Raw genomic sequence first — 10,808 nt, 5'->3', positions numbered from 1 at the left:
CAGAGGGGGTTTCCCCCCGGTGTGGCCCAAACCCGTTTTTTTTTTTTTTTTTCTTCTTCATATTGTCGGACAAAAATAATAACAATAAACACCAGAATCACCTGAGTGCTGCGTGTTGCTTTCAGAGTCATTAGGGAGCAGAGCGCCAACATGCCCAGAACTCCTGAAAACAACAGACATGACGGAGGAGGAGCAGAGGTCCGAGTTTAGCTCCCTCTGTCATTTCTACACTCTGACCTGTCCTCCCAGTCAGCCTGCTGCTGCTTGCAGCCGAATGGCCGAGGACAAATGCCTCATCCGCTTCAAGAAGTGCCGTAAGTGCCCCCATCCAAAATTTCAATTTATATATAAAACATCTCAGTTAGTTTGAAATTCCTGGAACATTATTTATTTATTTCTTTTTTATCTCTCTACCCTGTAGAGTTGCGTTCATTCCTGCAAACCCTGTTGGACTTACTCCAGAGGGCTGAAGACTACATCAGGGACAAAATGGACCTGACGTTCTTCACTCAGACTCTCCCTCAGCTTGTGGAGCACATCTACAGTGCAGCTTTAACCCATAACAGAGAGAGGAGGGACCTCGGCTTGAGCCGTGGTCTCAGTCAGATCAAAGGTAAAGGTTTGAAAGATTGTTCTCCTGCGGCGTTGTGTTTTCCACAAGCACACAAAAGCTCATGCGCCATCCGCGCTTTTAGACAGTACAGTAAAGTATAATATTGAATATCTAACATGACCTTTCTAACTTGTGTTTTCATTATTTGCAGAACAGCTAGGGGGAGCTGTGACACCAGCAGCGCAGGATCCGCCTCATGCGCCGCCATCTTTATTTAGACATGTTGGTCCTTCAGTGGATGAGTGGGAGGAATACCTGAGAAACATGGCTGATGACATGGACAAACAGCACCAGACTGGAATGACAGATACTTCCTCCACACCAAAAAGTGACGAAGAGGATATTTTTCAACAGGTAAATTGCTTCTTTAAAAAGAACCAAAAAAACCTACATATACATATATATATATATCCCAGAGTTTTTTTTTCTTGTTCTGTACAACAGGTATTTGTGCAATAAAATAATGTTTGATTTAACAAAAATTTTGAAGATTTATAAAAGTTATTCCAGGGAATAAATGTCTACTGCAGAAAAAAACATGATATAGGTAGCATTGACCAGAAAACATTAAATAGTCTTAATGTACATAAATAAATATGTCTAATCTCAGTCCAACAATCTATCAACTGAACTGTGGGAAATGTCTATATATTTATTAGATTGAGATTTGGTTACCATCATCAAACCAGAGGTTCTCAAACTGTTGGGCGCGCCCCCTAGTGGCGTGCCATTGCAGGCGCGCCCCACTGGCGCCCCTGCAATGGCACGGATGAATCCAAAGTTTCAGAACCGTGACAGCTTTTCAGGAAGTTGTCACAAGGTGCTGATCAACCAATCAACTTGACTTAGCAAAACACATTCACTATGAGAGACAATGAAAATGACACGTTTCTTACTCCATAAAAAGACCAACATTTTCAACCAGCATGTTTGTAGAAAACATGTTATTTTCTTTCTGAAGCCATCTTTCATGTTTAAGGTTTCAAACATGTAAATATTATATCCATGTCATCTTTAAGTATGAAGAGGCTTTAATAGTTTGGTAAAAAGTATTTATGTTGTATCGAAGTGGACATATTCTATATAAAGTAAACTTACTTTAGTCAATTAAATATGAGATTTTTTCAATTAAAATATTAAGGGTTAGATTGGATTCACTGTGGATTTACTTTACCCTAATCTTCACATCTATTTATGTCTCAAATTTTTTTGCAGAAACAGGATTCGTGGCTGCATCAATTGTCTGCACAATTTCAGTATGGTATTTCTGGCCTTCTCTCGAAACTGGGCTCCAGAGCAGCTCCTCCTCGTCTGAACTTGGACTCAGTCTATCCTGAAGAAGACTCTCCTTACAGTCCTTCTTCAGCCATAGCACTGGGCCACACTGCTCCGTCATTCTCACCCCAAAAGTCCAGGGATCCCTGGTCACTTCTGTCAGTGTTGATGGAGGAACTTAGAGGAATAGGAGCACGAGATGAGACTGTGGTTGATGGCGCTTCACAAAGTGAAGCTTCCTTCAAAGGAGCAGTTTCTCCTGAGCGGAGCGCCACATCAGGGGATTTCACTTCTGATGACATCGGGGATGGAGGAGAATTAAAACCTTCAGCGGCACCACTTCCTGACGCGCTGACATCTGCAGTCAAGAAAGCTCAGCTCGCTCACACAGAAAGCTCTGACCTCAAACGTGATGGAACATCATTGGGCGTTCAAAGAAGACCCAGACGTGTTCTTCAGAAGAGGCAGATCCCTGCTACCAGTGAGAAAAGTACTTATCAAAACATTTCTGGCGTTGATTTAGAGATGTTGCGCATTATGGACCAAATTAACATGCATTTGTGTTTCCCTGTAGTTTGTCCTGGATTGAGAGAGTCTTCACGACAAGTTAGCCAAATCCAAGAGACGTACAAATGGATCCTAAACATACCAAACAGCAATCTGCAGATGAGCTTCCAAGAGGTAAATCACTGTTAAATATTAAGTTTCAGATGCAAATTTTATTTGCATTGTGAAATAACTTATTTCTATTTTGTTGCTCCTCAGGTTTTAGTCGATCTGACCTCCAAAAATGATCGAGGACTTTACCAGGCACGGATCAGAGCCGTGGTGGCAGGACGACCCTTGACCTTCTACAGTCTTGTGGGTCTTGAGAATGAATCGTTTTACCGCAGCGTGCCGAGGATCATCGCCGTGGCTCTGGACACTCTGAAGACTTCACCTTGATTACCGGGAGAGAACTGAAAAGATGAGAGCATTCTGAACGGCATCAGCAGAAGATGCTCATCAAGCGCACACCTACGAATACTCCTACTGTCTTCAGCAAAAGCCATTACTTTGACTTGCAGAGCCCGACTTTGACTCTCCATGCAAACATGAATGTACCTGTTTAATTGGTGACAACAGTTCTACTTTCACATTTATTGCCTTTCTGATAAAGATGTGCAAAACCCTTAAACTAAGTTAATTCTTATTATTGCAACAAAATTTCAAACAAATGTATTCGATTCAGTCTTTAATCTGAGTTCAATAGAAAATGAATGATTTTCTGTCTGTTGATCTGACTAAAAATGTTTTCAAACAATATCGTGTTACATAATCACAAACAATTTCCAGTTCATTGGTGCAGCACTCCAAATCTTTTATTATATCGACTGGGTACTTGAAAGAGTGATGCCGTTTAACGAGTTTCCAAAGGATCTTCAGAAAAGAAAAAGACCCAAATAAAACAAAGCATGACTTTAAAAAAGATCAGTCAAATTTACTTTAAGGAATTGTTTTCAGTGCTTGTGCGATTAGTGGTTTTCTTTAAAACAATAGTTCTTAAAGCGTACCTAAGTCGAAGGCTGAATTTCTCTACTGTTACACTTTGCAATAAGACAGAAATTTATTTTAGGGTTTTTCACACATCGTTATCAGGGGTGTGAATAAATGTTGTCAGTATTTGTGGTTGGAGATGTAGCCATGATTAAGTTATAACTTTGTACAAAAAAAATAACTTATTCCTAATGTATTTTACAAAGGTTGAGCCTCTTGTGAAGCACACAGATTGTATATATGATGCATACTATCTTTATCCCTAACATATTTATTTGCATTGAGAAAGTTGTATTTTTTTAATAAAATCATTTATATACTGAAAAATGCTGCAACTGTTTTTGTATGCTGAGTTGAGACACATTTAGAGGTTTGAGAGCAACACAACTCATCCTACATTACCACTGCTGCAGCTCTACCAGAACCAAAGCCCACACTGAAGACCACAGATGAACAAGACTTTGTGACACTCCTCTGACTTCCTGTAATGATATGATATAATAGGCATCGTCACTGCAGCTGCTGCAGAGTGTGGACACACGTACCTCTCTAGTTTCTCACCATGTTACCCAATGAGAGAATCAGAAGGGAACCAAAAACCAAAGCAGAGGCTGCTCTGATCTGAACGCGGTTTCCTGTTTTCTCTCTGGACCCTGCAAGCTGCTAATCACATGTCTTTTGCTTGTTTTTTTTTTTATGTTTTTTTCTTCACCTCACTACATACACATTGAGAAACCACGACAAAAAACATGTATATTTAACAGCAAGAACGTTGCTGAAAACCACATGGCACTAACTGGTACAAGATGTATTTAGTCGAAACCACAGCTTGATATGGATCCCCTAATATTTGATCAACTAACATAAGACATAAAACCCCCAGGTTTAGTTCACCTCACCCTAAAGCATTTGATATTCATGTTTGTGAATTTTTTTAAATAAATATTTAAAATGCATCCATACAACTGATCAGTCTTTATCTTAAGCAGTCAAATAAATACATAGTTATTTCATATTTAAGTTACTAGTATCTTCATAAATAATGTTGCTTCATGCTCAGTGGCTTTTCTCACCTTACAAAACAAAACCTCACAGACGTGCTTCTGCTTTAGCAAAGCTGTCATGACTCCATCAGAATGATTTTGATCTGTAAACCAGTCTGCAGCTGAATCACTGTGCAGGCTAACCAGACAAATATTAGGGTTTATTTAGTAAGTTGCAGCAGCAACAACTACTATAATTTTCCACAAATATTCCACAATTATTTTTAAACAATAAAAAAATAAAAAAAAAAAAAAGATAATACTAAAAGACAGCTGTTTAATCTTTTTAAAACTTATTCTTATATCTTAGGGTTTATTCTTATTCTTATAAGTCTATTCTTATATTTTATAAATAAGTGTTTTATAAACAAAAAAATGTTGGATAGGGTGAGAAATAAATCATGAGTTATTTTAAAATCTACTGTGGCCTAATGTTTCTGTTTTAAGTTAGTAGGGCCCGATTTATAGTGTATAAACCTATGTCTGTTTCTTTCAGCTTGGTCCTTTTGGTACTTTCAGTAAGAACACACAATTTATCTACTGTGTGATGAATATGTGTAAACACTGAGATTTAGCACCATAACATAATCTGCTTAGTGACCTAGATCAATCATTAAGTGAAACAGTGGAGTTTCTCCACCTTTGGAATAAACAACAACAAATGGATCAAGTAAGGACGTTGGCTTTATTGGAAATATACAAGGACAGGGTCAGTTTTTACGAAACTAATCTTAGGATATTTAAAATAACATTTTTGTTTGATTGTATTTGTATACACCTTAATTCAAATTATTATAACAAACAGTGTGCAATGACAGTTTATAAACTTATAGATTTTTGGCACTAATGTGAATGTTAATATTCTACAACAGGAATATCATCTAGAAGTTTTTCTGAACAGAAAGCTACATAAAGAAAACAGAGTACAGCTGATAGAATGAGAAAAAATATGGAAATAAATAGAAATAATATAATGTATTACCAGTTATGTTTTGATAAAGGTACATGTGAATACGTTTTCTACCATTTACACAATTTCACAGGTGGGGGCCCATCTGTGATCATTTTGTCCGGGGCCGTGGTAAAGCTCTGCTTTGGCTGGGGCTTTGGCTTCTGATCATCTTTTGGTGCAACAGACCTGCCAGATGTATTTGAAGGAATGTTAATTTTTTATTTTTTTTGTCTTAAAATTTAAGAGTTCTTTTATTTATTTATTTATTTATTTATTTTCTTTATTAAAATTACTCACAGTATATAGCTGACGTAGTCCATTACCCATTCCTGAGTGGAGTCAGCACATCTATTGCCTTTGTTTGTGTGGAAACTGGATTAAAAAGGAATCAAAGTTAATAACAAATTATAAATTACAAATATATAAATAAAAAGTATGGATTGGGAATCCTTGGTTATTAATACCTGACCACTTACATGATGGCATTGATCGGACATAAGACTGTGCTTCTCTGCACCGAGAAGCCCTTGATCTCTGAGAATGGTATTTTCCGATGTACGTACCTTCTACAGCAAAAAGTATAAGCTGTAAATAAAAAGAATAGATAATTAATGCATAACACTGCAAGTGTCTGTATCTGTCAATTGTTTATATAATCAAGAACATAAAAGAAAGAAAACAAGTAGTGAAGCGATATGAGAGAAAAGGCTTACCTGCATGCGTGTTTGTAGCCAGGACACAAAGAGCAACAAGTGTCGCTGTCACTAAAGCCTTGTGTATCTGATTTTTTGTGTGTGTTGTCTGTCTTTTTAATATGTTCTGGTCGTATAGCCCTCAAAATTGGATGCAATGGACATGGAAAAGAGAAACAGGGTAAAAAGTAAAAAGGAAAGAAGGAGATACAAGTAGAAGAGAGAAAAAAAGATAAAGAGAATACAAGAAAACACTCTAAGGCTGTTTCTATAACCGAGGAACCGTAGTGGGGTTTCTAGTCATTTTAAAAGTTCTTAAATATATTTGAGACCAGAAGTTTTGACCAATACTGACTGATAGATCTGTCTTCCATTTCATAGTAGGAAGGGATATTAATTCAAATATTTTAGACAGTGTCCTGTACATATTTTGACATTAATTTGGGAGCGTTGAGATTCCATATTGTTTTATTAATCTGCTAAATGGGATAAGTCTATTCATTCAAATATATGTTCAAGTTATTCAATATCAGGTCTGTGAAGTTCATATTATTATTATTATTATTATTATTATTATTATTATTATTATTATTATTATTATTATTATTATTATTTTGCAGGATGTTGTGGTTGTTCCAGATGTGTGTACGTCTACATGGGATGCTTTTTCTGCATCTACTGCAGAAAAAGCAGTTTTCTGCTTTTTTAGTTCTGCAAACTAAAACATTGATTTTAGTTTCAATCAATGTTTTTACTGTATATTATTAAATTACTCTGGGTAACCCCTTTTGCAATGAGCTGTTTTTGTGTGCAAGCACATGGGATTTTGAAAATGTATTTATTTATTTATTTTCTTGAGTACACAAATCTGTTTTGATTAATCAGCCACTGAATGATGCTTGTGTGTTGATGTGAGTGGGAAGTGCAGCTTATTGTAGGAAGTATTTTTGCACCCAACCTCAAAGTACCCACAGCAGACTCCAGTCACTCGTCACATGTGCTGCAAATGAATAGGACTTACCACCTGTTCGCTTGCCCCCCGGGGAGTTTTTTTTTTTTTTATGTTTTACTTTTCATCACAAATAATCTAACTTTATTCATTTTCAAATTCTAGTTTTGTTTTAACCACAGCAAAGTCTGATTTCTACTTTTTATAAGCATGAAAAGCCCATCGCAGGTCACATTTGTGCTAAATTTGCCATCAGACTCCATATTACAATGTTCATGCCAGCCGATGAATGACAATGGACAGGTGCACTGAGCGTGAATGCAACACTGGAGGCATATAGAGAGAGCTTAGCCCAAACTGTTAGCATGTCATGACTCGTTTATGTGTGCGTGCATGCCTGCGTGTGTGTGTGTGTGTGTGTGCGTGCATGTGTGTGTGTGTGTGTCAGCTGCTCATGACAGAAATACATTTTAGATTTAACCCTAACCAGCAACGGCTTCCCCATCCTTCAGCCATCCACCCCTCCTTATGCAGACCAGACCTTTAATCCAAAGCAGAGCTTCTCCACCTGGTACAGTTCATGCACATGTTGTGAACTTTTCTCAGACGGTGCTGCAGAAACACACTCATGGATTCTGGACCTGGACGCTCTCCGCTACTTTTTCTAAGAGTTGTCATGATTTCTGCTGCAGGTAGGGATTCACAGCAAAGCCTGTTATGGTTCAAAATTATTGTGACTTAATAAATACGACTCAGGTTACATTCAGTTTATGTTCTACTTTTAACATGTGAAAAATAATAATTCAAGGAGTTAAGAAAGAATTTTTTTATGTAAAGTGTAGCTGGTATCTGATAAGAAGTATGCAAAAATAAACTCAAGCATTTTTATTTATTCCTTCATCGAAGCATTGTACATTATTTTTGCTGTGATTTTGGCCTTTTCATTACACCCAACAAAAGAAAAACAACTGGTTGTCTCGATTTCAGACAACCAGACGGTGCTTATGCTTCGTGTGTGCTTTTGTAATATGATCTGCTAAACACGTTCTGTAAGCCAGTATCAACATACACAGAATGAATGGTTCTCTTTTTTAATAACTTTAAATATTAAATAAAAAAGCAACATTCAAATGTGTTTTATTACCTCAAATCTGTTAATAGAATGAACTGTTTTAACATCTTTGTTGTCTGATTGGTTTATTTGTCTGCTAAAGTGGGTTTCAAAATAATAGTTGAAACAAATCTTATTCTGTTGGATTCTGTTATTTTCCCCAGTAAATTCCAGTTTAATATTGAAAAACGGTTCACTGTAGTCAATGAGACATCGGCTGTTTTCCTGTGTTCTTGTGCTTTATTTGAAGCGTGTGCGGTCAACCTTGAGGGACAACTTTTCAAAGATTTGATGAAGGGCTACAACAAGAACGTGCAACCGAACGAGAAAAATGGAAATGTCACCCAAGTCTCCATCAAGATGACTCTCACCAAGCTCATCTCTCTGGTGACCTGTTCTCACTCTGATGGCTTCCTTTAAAGCCAGTCGCTGCACAGGCTTATGATCTAACACTCAAACCTGTTCTCTCTTCCATTAAGAATGAAAAAGAGGAGGTTCTGACAACCAGCGTGTGGATAGAAATGGTAACTTTGCGTACAGTTAAACTGTGCAGAGATGTGATGCTGGTTAGAAATTCAAAAGTGAAGCAAGCAGGCCTGCTGTGTGCAGGTTTGGTGTGACTACAGACTGAGGTGGGACGAACCACCGAGATCAGCTTTATACGGGAACATAACATCTCAACTACGGGTTCCCTCCAAAAACATCTGGCTGCCCGACGTCATATTAGAAAACAAGTGAGTTCATCTAAACTAGCATTTCTTTAAGAGTGACTCAAGCTTTTTATTTTTGTTTTGTTTAAATGAACTCACACATGAAGCGTGCAAATGTTGTAGAATGACAGTTTATTTGTGGGTGTTACTCTGGTTCATCTCTGCCTACGTTTCTTTGCTTCAGTGTGGATGGACAGTTTGAGATAGCATATTACTGTAACGCACTGGTATCGCCGGACGGCTGTGTGTACTGGCTGCCTCCCGCCATCTATCGCAGCGCCTGCGCCATCACAGTCAACTATTTTCCCTTTGACTGGCAAAACTGCACAATGGTCTTCCGGTAGGTACGCCCAGACAGTAATCGAAGAGAGAAACTGAGAAAAGACGTGAACAGAAGCGATGTTAATCAGTTAATGTCCTAACATGCTGATCTGAAAGGATAAAATATTATAAGTCTGTTCATTTTGTTTTCTGGGATTTTTTTTAAGGGTTTATATGTCAGTATGTGGCACAAAATCATGATCAGTGTTTATTGGTTTGTTGCACTGATCTCACTTTGAATATCTCCTGATTTTATAATTTTTTACTTCCAGATTATCCATTACAATTTCATTTATTTTTTAAATTGGTCTGTCTTGAATCACTTCTGCTCAATTTTCTCAGTTTGACTCTCCTTGTTTTTGTCTGCCACACATCCCTTCTTTGAAGCATTTAATGTTTATCAGATGCTTGTTGGGTCCAATAAGACAAACTAAATGAACTAAAGCCACTGCAACTGTAGGTAGTGCACTTTAAAATTCTGCAAATACAACAGGAGTGAAGTCAAAGTTGTGATAGGAATTTCTGATCTGGAGCAGGACTTTTTATCAGATTATTTATAATTGTCCTCACTAAGGAGTCAGACCATGTTCTTCTTCTCTGTGTTCAGATCCCAGACTTACAGCGCCAGTGAGATTGAACTGAAGCTCCAAAAGAAAGATAACTACACACTGGAGTGGGTGGAAATTGATAAAGAAGCTTTTACAGGTACAGAAACTCATTTAACAAGCTTTTGAAGAGCTGTAAAAAAAAAAAAAAACAGTTTAAGGTTTAGAAGCTGATGCTTTTACAGTGGAAACTGAAATCGTCGACGCTTGTGGTTTTAGAGAACGGCGAGTGGGCGATCAAACACAGACCAGCCAAGAAGATAATCAACACTCAGTATACCAAAGACGACCTGGAGTACCAGCAGATTGTTTTCTTCCTCATCATCCAGAGAAAACCTGTTTTCTACGTCATCAACATTATTGTCCCCTGCGTACTCTTCTCCTCCCTCGGCCTCCTGGTTTACTTTTTACCTGCCAAAGGTTTCTATTCTTCTAAAACAAAAAACTGTTCTCCTGTCTCACATTAAAATACAAAAACATAATCAAGCTTATTTCTGTTCGCTTAGCGCCAAAATAGTTATTTAAAAGAATTTCTAATTCATTTCTTTAAACAAAAGGTTTACATGGATTTCCTTAAAATTTGTAAAAACTTAATTTTAAACTGCGTTAGTTGGGTCAGATTTTTTTTATTTATCCTTCAGTAAGATTCTCACAATAGTTTGCTAAGTTTAGGCCCATTCTCCTACTAGAACAAGTGTAACTGAGTCAAGTTTGATGAGTTGTTTTCACTCACATTTTCAGCACAATTTTTCTATAAGACTGAGATCAACTCTGAAATATTGACTTTGCTGAACCCGCCTAGAGCCGGTACCATTTTGAACGAGCCATTTGCTTCTAATTACATGGCTGATAGTTTGAGAAATGACCTTAATATTTCCACATGCATTGATTTAAAAATTAGAAATAATTTATCAATTATATCCACCCCGAGACAAAAAAAAAAAAAAAAAAAAAAAAATTATGTTTTTTTAAATTACGACGGGGAAAAAAAAAAGGTTAGG

At 37.2% G+C, this 10,808-nt stretch overlaps 2 protein-coding genes across 4 annotated transcripts in view; both read left to right on the top strand.

Annotated features, from left to right (window-relative positions):
- The window catches only part of prss56 (serine protease 56), an 11,166-nt gene extending 7,422 nt beyond the window's left edge, over positions 1 to 3,744 (top strand). For 2 of the 3 annotated variants that reach the window (XM_015042613.1, XM_015042614.1), the window contains exons 9-14: positions 126 to 314; positions 422 to 613; positions 765 to 967; positions 1,829 to 2,378; positions 2,463 to 2,569; positions 2,654 to 3,744. In XM_015042613.1, the coding sequence (XP_014898099.1) occupies positions 126 to 314; positions 422 to 613; positions 765 to 967; positions 1,829 to 2,378; positions 2,463 to 2,569; positions 2,654 to 2,833 (1,421 nt within the window). In that variant the 3' untranslated portion in view covers positions 2,834 to 3,744. The remainder of the gene's footprint in view (positions 1 to 125; positions 315 to 421; positions 614 to 764; positions 968 to 1,828; positions 2,379 to 2,462; positions 2,570 to 2,653) is intronic. The other variant, XM_015042615.1, reaches the window with a different exon arrangement.
- A 3,755-nt stretch (positions 3,745 to 7,499) lies between these two features.
- The window catches only part of chrng (cholinergic receptor, nicotinic, gamma), a 7,978-nt gene continuing 4,669 nt past the window's right edge, over positions 7,500 to 10,808 (top strand). The window contains exons 1-7 of the mRNA XM_015042634.1: positions 7,500 to 7,752; positions 8,422 to 8,558; positions 8,651 to 8,695; positions 8,781 to 8,905; positions 9,066 to 9,221; positions 9,810 to 9,907; positions 10,027 to 10,227. Coding sequence (XP_014898120.1) covers positions 7,689 to 7,752; positions 8,422 to 8,558; positions 8,651 to 8,695; positions 8,781 to 8,905; positions 9,066 to 9,221; positions 9,810 to 9,907; positions 10,027 to 10,227 — 826 coding nt within the window. The 5' untranslated portion in view covers positions 7,500 to 7,688. The remainder of the gene's footprint in view (positions 7,753 to 8,421; positions 8,559 to 8,650; positions 8,696 to 8,780; positions 8,906 to 9,065; positions 9,222 to 9,809; positions 9,908 to 10,026; positions 10,228 to 10,808) is intronic.

This window comes from Poecilia latipinna, unplaced genomic scaffold (assembly GCF_001443285.1).
Source record: "Poecilia latipinna isolate Pla-1442-1.1 unplaced genomic scaffold, P_latipinna-1.0 Scaffold597, whole genome shotgun sequence".
Classification (NCBI taxonomy): domain Eukaryota; kingdom Metazoa; phylum Chordata; class Actinopteri; order Cyprinodontiformes; family Poeciliidae; genus Poecilia; species Poecilia latipinna.
The sequence above is the reverse complement of the archived record's forward strand: the minus strand, read 5'-3'. Positions and strand labels throughout refer to the sequence as shown.